This window comes from Urocitellus parryii, chromosome 6, assembly GCF_045843805.1.
Source record: "Urocitellus parryii isolate mUroPar1 chromosome 6, mUroPar1.hap1, whole genome shotgun sequence".
Classification (NCBI taxonomy): domain Eukaryota; kingdom Metazoa; phylum Chordata; class Mammalia; order Rodentia; family Sciuridae; genus Urocitellus; species Urocitellus parryii.
Window position 1 is genome coordinate 118450625 of NC_135536.1, and position 17048 is coordinate 118467672.

The 17048-nt window shown below is 38.8% G+C and overlaps 1 protein-coding gene and 1 pseudogene across 1 annotated transcript in view; both read right to left on the bottom strand.

Annotated features, from left to right (window-relative positions):
* The window catches only part of Ptpn9 (protein tyrosine phosphatase non-receptor type 9), an 86214-nt gene that overhangs the window by 45872 nt on the left and 23294 nt on the right, over nucleotides 1-17048 (bottom strand). The window contains exon 2 of the mRNA XM_026387810.2: nucleotides 2000-2143. Within this exon, the coding sequence (XP_026243595.1) occupies nucleotides 2000-2143 (144 nt within the window). The remainder of the gene's footprint in view (nucleotides 1-1999; nucleotides 2144-17048) is intronic.
* LOC113182006 (ras-related protein Rab-9A-like) lies at nucleotides 6337-6885 on the bottom strand (annotated as a pseudogene).

Here is a 17048-nt window from a genome sequence, read left to right on the forward strand (position 1 = left end):
GATTCTAACCCTATTCCCATTTCTCACACCTTCCCAATATGACCTCCATCCATTCCCAAGGCTCCAATATTCAGTTCTACTTTGGTCATACCGTGATCTCTATTTCTAGTATGAACTTCTTTTCTTAAGCCTAGATTCATATTCCAACCACTAAAAGATATGTCTATTTGGATACCTCAAAGGCACTTCAAACTTAACACAGAAAAACTAAACTCAAAATCTCCTTCTCTCCACACACCTATACCCACTTCAGTGTAAAATAAATACCTCCACCATTTACCCCAACATGCAAGTCAAAACTCTGAAATCCTTGATTCTTCTTTCTTCATACCAGTTTGAGTAACTTATAAGTCTTCCCACTTCTCTCCACCTCCTCTTACATTATCCTTATTAATACTGCAATCATCTGTCCTTATAAGTGCAATAGCCTTTCAATTGGTCTGTCTCTAATACAGTGCAGACCTTTTATCCATTTTCCAAAGCACAGTGAGGAAAAAATCTTTCCAGAATACCAATATGACTAATTCATTTCACTGCTTATACCTTTAGTGAACTTCTCTGCCCTTCAGAAATCAGACACTCTCTAATCTGGCCCTAATTATCTCTGCTACTCAATCTCTTTCCTTGCCCCCCAACTTCTACTTAACATTCTGATTCAGCTGAATTTCTTTCTTTCCATTGAACATTTGAACTTGCTGTTCTCTGCCACACTCTTCAATTTGCTTGATTCCTATTCATCTTTCAGATCTTAGTTTACAAATCCTTTCAGTTAGGAAAGCTTTTCTGACTTGCCTAACTAAATGTGCTCCCAGGGAACCCAGTGCTGCTTTCTCATGACATTTCTATAATTGTTTACTCTCTCCTTCTAAATAGTAATCTTTGGGCTGGGGATGTAGCTCAGCATTGGAGCACTTGAACAAGGCCCTGGGATGAATCTATCCCCAGCATTACAGTGGGGGAAAAAAAAGGTCATCTTTGCAACTGGAACATAGTAGGTATACAATGAATAAGTTTATAAATATTGAATATACTGAATGACCCACAAGATAGGTATAAGTGAGCTTCAGTCCTAAGCTAATCCTAGTATTGTTATCCCAAATATTTTAATTTATAGAGATTTTATATCTTTTCAGAACAATTTTCTGGCCCCTAAATATAGATTGCTTTAAAGGACACTGCTGAGGAAGCAAATTAAAACACAGAATCGGGAATCAGAAGTTATGTTCCATTTGTGTACAATGTGTCAAAATACATTCCATTGTCATGTATAACTAATTAGAATAAATTTTAAAAATGAAAAAATGCAGAATCAAAGACTGAGCCCTTTTAAAAACAAAAAAATAGGGGCTGGGGCTGTAGCTCAGTGGCAGAGCATTTGCCTAGCTCGTATGAGGCACTGGGTTTGATACTCAGCACCACATAAAAATAAATATAAAGGTATGCTGTCCTTCTACAACTACAAAAAAAATTTAAAAATATATAAAAATCTTAAAAAGTGAAAATGTTGGTTGATTTGTATAAAGGTACTGTTAAGATATAGACCTAGGTAATACAGTTACTCTTCTTTTCTAGGACTAGGACTACCTTCCTAAATTAAGCTCAGCATTCATCTGAATGACAGGTTTTCAAACTCCCAGAGATCATGAAAACCAGTGGAATAAATGGGGCAGGCAGCCAAAGTGAAGAGCTATGACTCAAACTCCAACAAGTGTGAACAACTATCCCACCACCAGGATGATATCAGGTTACCTCCTTAGCTTCAGTCATTAAAAGCACCATCCGGTTCTACAACAAACTTTAGGCATATAAGCATTATTTCCAGGAGCTGCTCTGCCCAGAGTTAGCTCTCACAGTATCTCTCTTCTTGGATATTGATCGACTTTTCATGGCAGGAAAAGGGGGCAATTAAAGAAGCAATGTGTGTGCAGTATATTAAAAGAAAACAACACTGAAAAAGCCCAAAGCCCAACCATAGAGGTGTCTACTCCAAGCCACATACTCTGTAGGAGTGGAACAACTCCACAGCTCGGAGCACATCAAACTTCCTGGCCATGAGGAACTTGACAGCCACATTCCAAGAGAGTGGGGAAACGTTGTACTGAACTGTCCACTTGTTAATCTCTTCCAAAAACTGCTTGGTGGCCTGTTTGACAAAGAAAGTGATAACAATTAGTAAAAAGCATTTAAGGAACCAAAAAACAAACGAAGAGGCAAAAGCTATCATTCTTTTCCCAAGTAAGACTATATCCAAAGTTTACTACAGAAAGCAGGAAAAGACACAAGATAGAATCAGGTCTTAAACCAAATAAAGTTAAAATTTATGCAACACAAAGAAGCTAGAATTAGGTTCAGAGAACAGGACTTCTTAGCATATGAAAAAGTCATGAGGGGAGATCAGAGCTCCCAAATGATTGGTCTCAAAGGGTGGGGTAGAACAGAGAAGATATCACAATTTTTTTATTGTTGTTGCTTTTTAGTTTTGGTGGGGACTGAAAACAGGGGTGCTATACCAGTGAGCAATATGCCCAGTACTTTATATTCTAGATAGGGTCCTTCTAAGTTGCTGAGGGTCTCTCCAAATTGTTGAGACTGGCTTTGAACTCGCAATCCTCCTGCAACATCCTCCGTAGTTTCTAGGATTACAGGTATGTGCCACCATGCCTGGCTGTGTTGTTTTTTAAGGGGGAAAAAAAGTAGCTGGGTCCTCTAAGGGATTATATTATATAATGCAGTGTAGTATAGCAGTCTTAGAGGCTATTTTGGTCCCACAAGCCAACTGGACACAGCAAAACAATCAGAAAATGATTTGGGCTTTGGAATTAACAGAACTATTTGACAGCAGCAAAACTATTAAGAAGAATTTAAATTAAAAGGCCAAACTGGGCTGGGTTGTGGCTAAGTAGAAGAGTGCTTGCCTAGCACATATGAGGCACTGGGTTTGATCCCAAGCACCACCTAAAAATAAATTAAAAAAAGGCATCGTGTCCATCTACAACTAAAAATATTTGAGAAAAAAAAAAAAAAAAGGCCAAACTATTCTTTGTGCTGACCCCATAAGACCTTCCAAGCTTTACACTGCAGCCTAAAGATTGGGCACTAGGATACAAAAAATAATTAGTAGCCTCTAGCCTCTCTGGATAGTGATTTTGGGGAAAGCAACTAATGGGGGGTAGGGATTTTTCATTTTTGCTGTCTGACCTCAAGCAGGAAATATGTTTGTTTCTAGAACTGATCTTAGTCCTATTTCTCCTTACATTATAACTGATTTTCATTCTAGCCAAACTACTCTTCTACTCCTTCATTTTAGAATGATTTGAATCAAGATTTTGAGCATGTATTTTCTGAATTGCTAAAGACTTTCTACATAGCTATTATGTCCCTTCACACTAGAAACTTTTCTCAGCTATTAATCCACAATGTGATCAACCTGATGAGAATTCTGAATTTTAACCATATTTCTATTATCAATCAACTGAAAGTTAAGATGTTATTATTTAACATTCGTTATTAAACATCTACTATTTGTTAAGCTATATCAATGCTCAGACGTATAAGTAATAGCTGGGTGCACTATTGCACACCTGTAATCCCAGCTTTTCAGGAGGATTAGGCAGGAGGATTCCGAGTTCAAGGCCAGCCTGGTAAATTTAACAAGACCCTGTCTCAAATAAAATTAAAAAGGGCTGGAGATATAGCTCAGAGATAGAGTACACCTGGGTTCAATCCCAAGTTTTTTTTGGGGGGTGGGTAGTATAAGTAATACAAAAATGAGGTTTGCTTCAGAATTTCATTTTAAAACCGAGTCAGGTACAATGGCACATGTCTGCAATTCCAACTACTCCGGAGACTGAGGCAGGAAGATCACAAGTTCAAGGCCACTCTGGACAACTTAGCAAGATCCTGTTCAAAATAAAAAATAAAGGGCTGGGGACATAGCTCAGTGGTCCAGCAGCCCTGGATTCAATTCCAGTACTTCCCCCAAAATAAATAAATCAAATAATTTAATTTAATTAATCTAAAGTAGCTGGGGATGTTACTCAGTGATTTGCAAGGCCCAAGGTTCAATCCCCAGGACCACCAAACAAAACAAAAAACTTAACTACATGATTATGGGCAAGGTCAATCTCTCTTCACAAAATTTTTGAGTTGAAAAAAAAGGGGAGAAAGGGTAATGGCAATGACCTACTTCAGAGTCTTGGCAATAAGTTCTACCTTGCAAATACAATCCAAATTGCTACATATTATTTAAACAACTAACAAACCAAAATTCCAGGAGAGACAGCAATACCTCTAACAGAGAACCTGACTCTTCCCTCAATTTCTAGGAAAGGACAAAGAAACTTTATAAACTAGGGAAAAGTCTAAGAGGCCTGAAGCTGCTTTAAAGCCTTACAACTAAAGCAATATAATTTACATCACTGGAAATGGAAAGAACCAGCAAAGACAATCAGGCAAAGTACATGAAAATAGTCAAGAAATAAAGGTCATGAAGCAAAGCTTTCAGAAGATCATTTTGGCTCAGAGTCAGTTGAAGTCAGACAAAAGAAATGAGTCCCAGAGAAGACAACAGGGCAAACTTAGATCTTGTCCAAGAAAACATCTAAGATGCCTCCATGGATGAGTGCCCAGCATTAGAATGAGGAAAGACCAAAGGGAAAAGAAGTGGGCACAGAAAGACCCCAGTAACAAAACTCATCAGAGGATCAAAAGTTTAAGGCCAGCCTCAGTAATTTAGTGAAGCCCTAAGCAACTTAGTGAGACTTTGTCTAAAACTAAAAAAAAAAAAAAAAAAAGGGCTGGGGATGTGATTCAGTGGTTAAATACCCCTGGGTTCAATCCTTGGTAACCCCCCCCCAAGCCACCCCCACCCCAAGGGAAAAAAAGAAAAAAAAAAAAACTCCTCAGAAAGCTTTCCAGAAGACTTTGTAAAGGGTTTTATGTTTGGGGCTATAATAGGTCTGAACCCCAGAGTACTCTCCCACTGAGCTATAATCTGAGACAGGATCTCACTAAATTGCCAACACTGGCCTAAACACTTCTGCCTCAGTCTCCCAAGGACCAGGGATTACAGTAACGTACCACTGTGCATAGCAAATAAACATATTATCTTTTAAACCCAGTCCTCTACTGGGCTCATCTGATGTTGCTCGTAGAATAAAGTACCAGAATAATAAAACATACGTTCCCTACTGCTTAGCTAAGTATACAATATGTTTAATAAAAATAATCGACAAATTAGGTTGGGGTATGGCTCAATGGTAGAGTGCTTGCCTAGCATGTGCAAGACCTTAAATTCAATCCTTTTCACTGGAAGAAAGGAAGGGAGGGATAAATCAGTATACAGGTTGAAGCAGAACACCTAAATGACCAGGAGGTGAGATGAGCTCATCATATAACCAACTGTTAAGATAATTATTTGGGGGGTTTTAGTATTAGATTTTTTTTCGTTCTTTTTCTTGGGGGGAAGGGTACAAGGGATTGAATGAAGAGGGTTTTTTTAACCACTGAGCTACATCTCCATCCCTTTTATTTTTCATTTTCAGACAAGACCTCCCTAAGCTGCTTAGGGCCTCACTAAGTTGCTGAGGCTGCCCTCAAACTCCTGATCCTCCTGCCTCAGTCTCTCGAGTTGCTAGATTACAGGCATGTATTACTTTGCTTTTTTTTTTTTTTTTTTTTTGGATACTGAAGATTGAACCCTGGGATAGATTACCACTGAACCACATCTCTAGCCCTTTTTATTTTTATTTTGAGACAGGGTCTTGCTAAATTGCTTAGGGTATCACTAAATTGCTAAACCCAGTCTCGAATTTGTAATCCTCCTTCCTCAGCCTCCTGATTCACTGGGATTACAGGTGTGCACTCCTACACACAGATGGATTTCAAGCTTTAATATTTAACATTATTACTTTAGGAATTCATTTTCTCAAATCAACAACAGAGTACTAATTACATAAAAATACATAAATATAAAAGTAGTTCTCCATTTTCTGGTGGGGAGAGGAGGAAAACAATCCAAGTATAACTTCTAGAACAGTCAAGTTTTTTGTTTTAATTATATTAAACTGTGATCGTCCCATTTATTAGCTCTAATTTATATATTTAAAGAAACATTATTAGATAACTGCTACAATTTATGAATGTAAGGTGCCATTATTGAGTAAACAGATCCCTCCAAAAAGGATGGATGTGTCCCTTCTCTCACCAATTAATGAAGCAGTAATAAACATTTAGTCTGAGTTTATTATTAGATGACACACTGCTACAAACTCTTATCCACACTAATGTTTACTTTGTGACATGTGAGGTGGTTAGAACACACCAACAATCTAACAATCAACAACAAGTTTGGCTTGGTCTTCCGGTGAATACCAATACTTGGTCTGTCTGAATCAGGTGATCTGACATTGTGACATCTTCTGTACTTGTTACAAAGTAAACATGGTGGCCACTGTCCCTGCACCTGACTTGGGCTTCTTCTATAGATACCTGCCACTCACTTATGTTGATCCTGTTGCCCAAAATCACAAAAGGAAAGCTTTTCCCAGCTCTTTTACATCTGCAGAAAATATGAATTCTTTCTTCCAGTTATTTAAGTTCTGGAAGCTCAGTGAATCATCAACATTAAGAGTAAGCAGGCAACAGCTAGAACCTCTGTAAAATGGTGTTCTTGGGCTTCCAAATGGCTCTTGACCAGCTGTGTCTTAAATCTGCATGGTAACAAAATGTCCACCCACCTCAAAATCTTGGTTTAAAAATTCCACACCTATTGTATGGAAGAGCTGGGCATTAAGCTTATTAGTTTTATATCTGTTCATGGGGAACTCTTCCCACCTCCACATCTCCCAGTAGAATTACTTTAAAAAGCAATGATTTTCCTGCCAGTTAATCTTACAAGTTTTTTTTAATATTTATTTTTTAGTTTTAATGGACATAATATCTTTATTTTATTTTTATATGGTGCTGAGAATTGAACCCAGTGCCTCACACATGCTAGGCAAGCATGCTACCATTTGAGCCACATCCCCAGCCCCAATCATACAAGTTTTGACTTCAGAACCCTTAATAGTTCAGTTCAAGCATCACTACCTCGTAGGATTGTTGGGAAGATTCACTCAGGTTATGGGACAAAAATGTTCTGTCACAGTGCCAAGCTCATTAGAGCAGTGCAAGAAGAGAAAGAGGGCCGGGGTCTGGGTAAGCAAGAGGGGACAGCAATGGCACTACCCGACTCCAGTTCTGGCTACTCCAGCCTGGATGAAGGGAACAACACGGCCACCAGCCTAGGTAGGATAGGGGTGGTAGAGAACTTTTCATTTTTCATAAATAAACCATGCCCTAAGAAAAAGGTACACAGGTTTCACATATTCCTTCAAAGTACATCTTGCCTTCCTTTTTTAATAAACTCAGTTGTTCAAAAGTTCTAAATGTCCTGTAGCTTACAAGAGCTGTTGCCTTGAACTGACCTCTGTCCCCCTGCTGGTCAGGATGTTATTCTTGGCCTGAAGCAGGGGAACAATTCCTCCTGGTTTGGCCTGACCAGACCTTGCATGAAGAGTCCAGTGTACTGTAAACACTGATGTGATATTTACAGATACAAAACATACACACACCACCTGCTCTCTTCAGCCTTTAAGTTACTTTCCTGCATCCCTATCCCTCTGAAAAAGATGGACCTTTGAAAGGAGTCATTAACAACCTTTTTCTAGAAAACTAATCAGATTTCCATCACTGTTTGCACATGGATTCAACATCATAACCACTGAATACAGACGGATTTGTAATCCAGCTGGTTACTAGAAAAAAAGTCCAAGCAAATTTAATGAACAACATACTCTTTGGGAGGGATAAGTAAAATTCTTCAAATTAATATTCCGTGATTTTCCTGGTGAAATAATAGGCCAAAAGATCAGTTGCAACTTAGAAAATATTTCAACTCAAGGTCAGCGGTTTCAGTGTATCTAGGCTTATGATAAGCATGAGTTGCTGACACCTGGCAATTAAGGAGTGGTCACAGTTTTAAACAGTTTTGGTCTTACTTTAAGAAAAGGTCTGGGGCTGGGGCTGTGTAGCTCAGTCGTAGAGTGCCTGCCTCACATATGCGAGGCACTGGGTTTGATCTTCAGCACCACATAAAAATAAATAGATAAAGATACTGTGTCCATCTACAACTTAAAAAAAAAAAGCAAATTAAAAAAAAAAAAAGAAAAGGTCTGAATTCATATATAGAAAAAATTAATATTACCACAACCTGCTCCAACCAACTTTTCCAACAAAGGTAAGATTTGTCCCAGCATAGACAAAAGGCTCTCTATAATTATATACTTCTCCTATAATCGTATTAAAAAAAAAAAAAAAAAACAGCCAGTCACAGTGGCACACTCAGGAAGTAATCCTAGCCACTCACAGAAGCGAGGCAGGAAGACCACAAGTTCAAGGCCAGCCATAGCAACTTAGTGAGACCCCACCTCAAAATAAAAAGGGCTGGGGTGTAGCTCAGTGGTAGAACACCCCTGGGTTCAATCCCCAGTACTGTAAATAAGTAAAAACAAGTTTTCTGACTAAGATCATGGAGCTAAAAATACTAGAGAACCTGCTATAAAACAGGTGAGCGTTTCAAAGAGAATAAAACTGACAACATGGTCTCTGTGTTACATCAAACTCCCAAAAATAGCTACAATTTGGAGATGAGTTTTAGGCAAAGGGTTAACTATCCAAAAGATCAAGGAATGTGTTGGTACTCTCACTTTCACAGGTTGTACCTAAATCCTATGTTCCAAGACAACCTTGAGAGAAAGTGAAAAGCCAGAACTAAGAAAACTGCTCCTGAAATAAATGAAAAACTTTCTCCTGAGTTTTTAGCCACTTAATGAACCATCAAAAAATTAATCTAGTATGGGTTTGTGAATCAGAAAGAACCCATCCTTCCCATTTTTGTGTGCTATTTGGACAAGTCATTTAACCCGTCTGGGGATCAATTTCCTCATCTGGAAAGATAAGGCTGAATGAGACAATAAACGAGAAAGCATTTACTGTATCTGGCACAAGGTAGTCTCTAAATGGAAGACTATTTATTCCCTTTCTTCTTTACTCCAGTCACTAACAGTTGCACTAAAATTTCTTTCAATAGAGACAGAGTTCCTTAGAATCACATGCCCTCTCTTTCTTTAGCCTATATAATTCAATCTCTCTAACAAAAGTGTGTACTTAAATGTTAGAAAACTCCAATATGTATTAACTCCAAAAAAGTTTCTAAAGGTGCCAGATATGGTGGCACACACCTGTATTCCCCCAGAGATTCAAGAGAATGAAGCAGGATTCCAAATCCCAGCCTGGACAACTCAGTAAGACTCTGTCACAAAATAAAAAATAAAAAACAAAAGCTGGGGGCTTCCATTGTGGCTCAGCGGTAGAATGCTTGCCTAGCATGTGTGAGACCATGGGTTCAATTCTCAACACCACATATAAATAAACAAAATAAATGTCTATTGACAACTTAAAAAACAAAAAAAAAACCCAGCTGGGCTGCAACTCTGTGGTAGAATGCCCCTAGGCTTACACACTTACACACACACACACACACACACACACACACACACAAAGTCTCTAAAGAACCAATTCCTCCTCATTCATGCTCTGTGGCCATACAGAAACAACTGCAGCCAGGAATCCTTTTCTCCCTACTATCCCACTACAGTGGCAGCTCCAGGGATTAACATGACCATCCTGAACACAATTCTTTCTAACATCATCAAACTAATGATTACCTGCCATTATAATAAAGGAAGTACTTAATATATACATTATAATAAAGGAAAAATACAATGCAAAATATACAGTTAGGCTGGGCTTGGTGGAGCACACCTATAAACCCACCAGCTTATGAAGTTGAGGCAGGAGGTCACAAATTTGAGGCCAGCTTTAGCAATTATAGTGAGGCCTAAGCAACTCAGTGAGACCCTGTCTCAAAATAAAAATAAAATTTGGAGATGTGGCCCAGTGGTTAAGACCCTTGGGTTCAACCCCTGGTACCCACCCCAAAACAAAAAGGCCAGGCACAATGGCAAACTCAGCTTGGAGGCGAAGGCAAGAGAATCACAAGTTAAAAGCCAGTCTCAGCAATTCAGCAAGGCCCTAAGCAACTCATCAAGACCCTATCTCTAAATAAAATATTAAAAAGAGCTGGGAATGTGGCTCAGTAGATAAGCGCCCCTGGGTTCCAATCCCTGGTACCAAAAAAGAAAGAAAGAGAGAGAAAAAAAAAGAAAGAAAGAAAGGAAAAAAAGCAGTTACTCATCTTGCACTGAATACTTAAATAAAGAAAATGAGGGGCTGGGGTTGTGGCTCAGCAGTAGAGCGTTCGCCTAGCACATGCAAGGCACTGGGTTCGATACTCAGCACCACAAAAAAAAATTAAATAAATAAAATGTATTGTATCCAACTACAACTAAAAAAAGAATGAAAATGATTGAATATAATACACCATGTCTTTTTTTTTTAGCAAATTTGAGGCTACCTCCGTTATTTCAAGACATATGCTACTTCCCCATTATTCTCTGACAAATGCATTAGTAAAACTACTTTCCCCTCTTGCCTGTTTTCCCATCTTTATTTCATTGTGAATTACTGCCTTTTTGTGTCTATTAATCCCTCAGTCCACATCAATCTGCTAGGAAGCAGAATCTAAGCAAACACATACTAGTTTGTGTTAAGGCAGCAAGGAGAGGTTTACTGAATTTCTAAATTAAAAATACAGTTTTCCATTAGCACTGTTACTGCACCAAACATGGAAATAAACCTAGTCTCTTTAAATTAATATTTACTGGTTTATCCCGAGTATTTTCTTTTTATCAGGAAAATACTGCCTTATCTTAAAATGTGATTTTTAAACTGGGCAATGGTGTCTGGTGTTTTTTGTTTTTCCCACTGTTAAGAATTAAACCCAGGGTCGTTTTACCATCGAGCTTCATCTCCAGTCCTTATATTATATGAGACAGCGTCTCACTAAATTGCCCAGGCTGGCCTCAAACTTGCTATATCCTCTTGTCTCCAGATTCCTGAGTTGCTGGGATTATAGGCACCTGTCTGAAGCAATGCTGTTTTATAGTGCCTTACTTTATTAGGGATGGAAGAGGGTTTAAAAAACTTTTCTGATTTTATGATGCTATGAAACAATGATAATGGAAACTTTGAGGGGGAATAATCCCATCCATATAGCTGCTTGCTTGCTGCTGTTTTGTTTTGTTTTGTTTTGACATATTGGGATTGGATCCAAGGGCCTCACATGCTAGGTAACTGCTCTACCACTACATTACACCACTAGTCCCTCATGTCTTAATGATTTAAAAACTAAAATCAACAGAAAATGCTAATACATACATAACTTTATAATTATGTCCCTACAATCACCAAAAGAAGTGAGGGTAAAGGGAGAAAATTAAAAGAAAAAAAAAAAGCCAGATACAATAAAGCACACCTCTAATGGACGCAGGAAAAATCAAAAGTTTAAGTCCAGCCTGAAAATTTGGCAAGACTCTATCCCAAAACTTTAAAGAAGACTGAAGATACAGCTCTACGGAGCACCACTGGATTCAATCCCCAGCGGGGCGGGGCCTTGAAGGAAGGGAAGAGCTTCAGGGAAGGCTAGAAGAAAGGATTCTACTGGTATCTACTGTTTTAGTTGAGAAAATAATTTCCTCTCTGACAACCCTCTAGGATTAGCAGCAGTAATATTTCTCTTCAAAGCAACAGTACAGTAGAGCTCTTTCGGGGATGCAGTCATAGTCAAGAATTTACAAGTATTGCCAAGGGCCTATTCTATGCTAAGATTATAGAAGCTGTGGAGAAGATACAATATAAAAACTACATTCTGGGGCTGGGGTTGTGGCTGGCTGTAGAGTGCACATCTAGCACGTGGGAGGCCCTGGGTTCGATCTTCAGCACCACATAAAAACAAATAAATAAAATAAAGGTATTGTGTCCAACTACAACTAAAAAAATAAATAAACATAAAAAAAAAAAACTCCATTCTGACCAGTCGAAGCTTCCTACACCTGTAATTCCAGTTACTAGGGAAACTAAGGCAGAAAGATCACAAGTTCCAGGCTAGCTGGTGGAACTTAGCAATAAAATAAAAAAGGCTACAATTAATAAATGGGCAAATAAACAGACACTTATCAAAACAAGATATACAAACGGCCAATAAGTATATTAAAAACTGTTCAACATCTATAGCAATTAACGAAATGCAAATCAAAATTACACTGAGATTTCATCTCACTCCAGGTAGAATGGCACCCATCAAGAATACAAACAATAAGCCAGATGCATTGATGCATTCCTGTAATCCCATCATTTTGGGAGGTAGAGGTAGGAGAATTGCAAGTTCAAGGCTGGCCTCAGCAACTCAGGGAGATCCTCTGCAACTTAGCTGTCTAGGGATGTAGCTCAATGGTAAAGTACCCCTGGGTTTAAACCCAGTAGAAAGGAAGGAAGGAAGAAACGAATGAACGAACAAAGGAACAAACGAAGGAAGGAAGGAAATAAATTTTTAAATGCTGGAGAAGATATAAAGAAAAAGGTACACTTTTACACTGTTGGAAAGATTGTAAAATAGCACAGCCTCTATTAGAATCAGTTTGGAGTTTCCTCAAAAGAATAGGAATGGAACAAAAATAAATGCTACGGCCAAATACCCATGAAGAAAGACCTAATATCCACCTCCTGAGAAACCAAATGAGGATGGTTCCAAAACTGGAAACTGTTCTATGTATTACAGCAATCACTATGTAAGAATCAAAGAAGAAAAAACTAACTGCTATTAAAGGATTAACATCACACTAGAAAGGAACAATAGGAAACCAGCTCTCCAAAAGTCCAAAGCTTCAGGCAACACCAAAGGACCAGAGTTAATAGATCTATTAATCATTAAAAGTTCCTCAGTGCTAATGACTTCCTACCATCAAGAAATGCAGAGTAGGGGCTGAGGTTGTAGCTCAGTGGTAGAGTGTTTGCCTCACACCGGTAAGGCACTGGTTTTGATCCTCAGCACTACATAAAAAATAAATTAATTAAGATATTGTGTCCCTCAAAAAAAAAAAAAGTTTAAAAAAATAAATAAAAGTATAGGGGTAGGATTTTCAGCATTCCATCAACCAAGTATGAAGGCCCCAGACCAGGAACAGCCTACCTCAAATATCTGACGTGCAGAAAATGTTCTGTTCTTTTCAAAATGTTATTTCTGTTTCCCTTGGCCCATGGGTCTCTTCCATACATAAGAAAGCATCAGGAAGGAAAGCAATTTAATCCATAATTGATAGAGGATTCCCCTAACACACTCCAAAAAGTATGGCCCAGCGAGAAACAACTACAGTAGCAACCATTTGTGAAGCATTTAAGACTCACCAAAGTGGGAACATATATTATATTCAACAGCCCTGGCAAGCTAAGTATTGTTAACCATATAAAGAAATCAGCAGGGCACAGTGACTGAGGTTCATCCCAGTGACTCTGGAGGCGAAAGCAGGGGAATCATAAGTTTGAGGCCAGCCTGGGCAACTGAACAAGACCATGTCTCAAAACAAAAAATTAAAAGGGATGGCAATGTAGCTCAGTGGTAAAGTACCGCTAAGTTCAATGCCCAGTATCTCTCTCTTACTCACACTCTCACACACACACACACACACACACACACACACACACACACACTCAGTGTCTCTCTCTCTCTCTCTCTCTCTCTCTCCCCCCCTCCCTCCCTCCCTCCCTCTCTCTCTTTATCTCAAAGATTCACACAACCTAGGCAAGCTGTCCAAGGGCGGTTTAATAAAGGGCACAAATGGTGTTCTGAAGTTTAAATCCAAGTGTTTTCAAATTGTGGAATGGAAAGATTGTAAGACACTTATCATTCATCTCATCAAGTAATACATGTTTGTTTATCTAGGCACAATATTACTCAGAAAGTATTCACAAGAAACTGGAAACATCTCTGAGGAGAACTGGGTGACTAGAGACACTGAAAGAAAGAGTATTTTCCCTCCTGTTTTGTTTGTTTTTTGAGGTAGAGTTCTTCCCCAGACTGGCCTTGAACTCCCTGAGTTCAAAGAATCTTCTTCCTTCAGTGTTCCCCATAGCTGGGATTACAGGCTCTTGCTCCTATATCTCATTTTTGTGTGTTGCTGGGGCTAGGACCCAAGGCTTTGAATCCTGTACATTCTAAAGTTTGATATCTATGACATTATCTACTCAAGATGCAGAAATAAACATACAATGTTTTGTTTGTTTACTGTACTGGAGATTGAACCCAGGGGCACTTTACCACTGAGTTACATCCCCAGCTATTTTTATTTTGAGACAGTCTCCCTAAACTGCTGAGGCTGGCCTCCAACTTGTGATCTTCCTGCCTTAGCATTCCAAATTACTGGGATCACAGTGTGTGTGCACCACTACAGTGGCACAATATATTCATTTTATAAGCCTTTAACTAAAATATATATACTAGGAATTTCTGAACATAACATTTTTAAAAGAATTTTAAATTATACCATCAAATAATGTTTGTCGATGATCTCAATTTAAGATCAAAGGAAATGAGTTAGGGGTAAAGAATTATACATGCATCCCCCACCAATACTGGGGATTGAATCCAGGAGTGTTTTACCACTGACCACCACCACCCCAGCCCCTCACAGGGTCTTACTCAATTGCCCAGGCTGGCCTCAAACTTGCAATCTTCCTGACTCAGTCTCCTGAGTTGCTAGGATTACAAGTGTATGCCACCATGTCCAGCTTATAGCTTCTTTTTTTTTTTTTTTTAAGAGAGAGTGAGAGAGAGAGAGAGAGAGAGAGAGAGAGAGAGAGAGAGAGAGAGAGAGAGAGAGAGAGAGAATTTTTAATATTTATTTTTTTTAGTTCTCAGCGGACACAACATCTTTGTTGGTATGTGGTGCTGAGGATCGAACCCGGGCTGCACACATGCCAGGCAAGCGCGCTACCGCTTGAGCCACATCCCCAGCCCCAGCTTATAGCTTCTTTTATGAACCTCTAGACCTAGTCAGGGATTCTCCAAGGCACTACAGAAGTGTGCCATTCTTACTTCCTGTTGGAGGCATTTGCCAATAACAAGCTGGCATCTCTAGTCTCAGGCTTAAAAGCCACTCTCCAGCAAAGGTTATCAAAAAGAATGAAGAACTCCCAGAAACAACAGAGGAAAAACATCAACAAGAAAACAAGGAAGTAAACAATTCAAATTCATGCCAAAAGTTTGAGGGGCAGAATATTACATAGAGGTAGAACAGAAAAAAAAAAACAAAAACAAAAATGTGGAGAATAAACAGGAAGCCCCTCACTCATCAACAAGAGCAAAATCATCTAGGTTCCCAGGAGAAAACAAAAGTAGTTGGTCATTCTCCATGAAGAACTTGAGGACAGATTGCCAACTGCTATCCACTCTAGCTAGTTACTAAGAGGTGAACCACACAACCAGAAGAAACCTAGAAAGTCTTTCTGGGGGAAAAATAATCCAAACAACTTGGTAGGCCTTTAATAACATTTTTTTTTTAAAGTGGGGGTGGTGCTCTGGTAACCAGGGATTTGAACCCAGGGACACTCAACAACTGAGCCACATCCCAGCCCTTTTTATTTTTGAGACAGGGTTTCACTAAATTGCTGAGGCCGGCTTTGAATTTGCAATCCTCCTGCTTCAACCTCCCAAGCCATTGAGGTTACAGGTATGCACCACCACACCCACTTTAAAAATTTTTATCTCTTCTTGCAATTGATGGCTGAGACTTTAGGAAAGAAAGGAGGAATGTGAGTGGCTGTCAATAAACTGGGAGTTGGTTTTCCAAATCATGCTGAAACATTCCTCCTTTTCCCCTACAGCCAAACTTGGATTACTCTTATTCACCCCTCAGGTCAGCCTAAATTCTACTTCTACCTACTACTTTTTACTATTTTCCAGTCAGATGGTGTCCACATAGAACCTGCTTCCAATGGATTGTAAGCTTGGGGAGGGAAAAGGAGAAAAGACTCCCATGATCACAATTATAAACTCAACACTAGGCATAGTGTCTGACACTATTCTGACAAGTAAATGTGTGAATAATGATGGGCTCTTGGCCTGCTGAAAGATTGCTCTTCACAGAGAGTAGGAAGAACATGCCTGAACACTTGCCAATCTGATTATGAGAACTTAAAATTGAAAATGAGACAGCAAAAAAATCCCTGTATAAAACTGAACAAGAGAATACAAGAAATGACATTAGGAAAAAAGCAATGGAAAAGGTGAACATTAAGTCACAGAAAAAAATATCTGGGAATTAAATTGCCAATATCTTGATTTCAGAAATCTATGAGACATGCAAATTAAAATAATTTAAAGTAAATTTATGAATTCTATAAAATAAAAGATATGATCCTTACCCATGAAAATCTCAGTTTAGTGAATTATGGCTGGGGATATAGCTCAGTTGGTAGAGCGCTTAGTTCGAATGCACAAGGCCCTGGGTTCAATCCCCAGCACCACAAACAAAACAAAAAACAATATGCCAATGTGGAGGCAAATCTCATTCAAATCTGAAGAGGGTAAATAAACAAAAGGGGGAAGAAAGAGGAAGAAGGGACACACAACCTATTTCCCAGAAGAAATCCACAGACTACACAAGAGTATTTCTGGAAAAGTATAAAAGAGAGTAACAGACATGATATAGCTATTGGGAATGCCCTCAACCTCTTTTTTTTTTTAAAAAAAAAAGATTTTTTTTAAGAGAGAGAGAGAGAGAGAATTGTTTAAAAATATTTATTTATTTATTTATTTTAGTTTTTGGCAGACACAACATCTTTGTTTGTATGTGATGCTGAGGATCGAACCCGGGCCGCACGCATGCCAGGCGAGCGCGCTACCACCCGAGCCACATCCCCAGCCCCCCTCAACCTCTTTAATAATGAAAAATATGGACTATTTTCTTGACTCAGATCCTCAAATTGGTGGTAATATAGAGTTTGGGAACATCAAGCACCTTCACATTTGCTATATATCACATTTCCTTTAA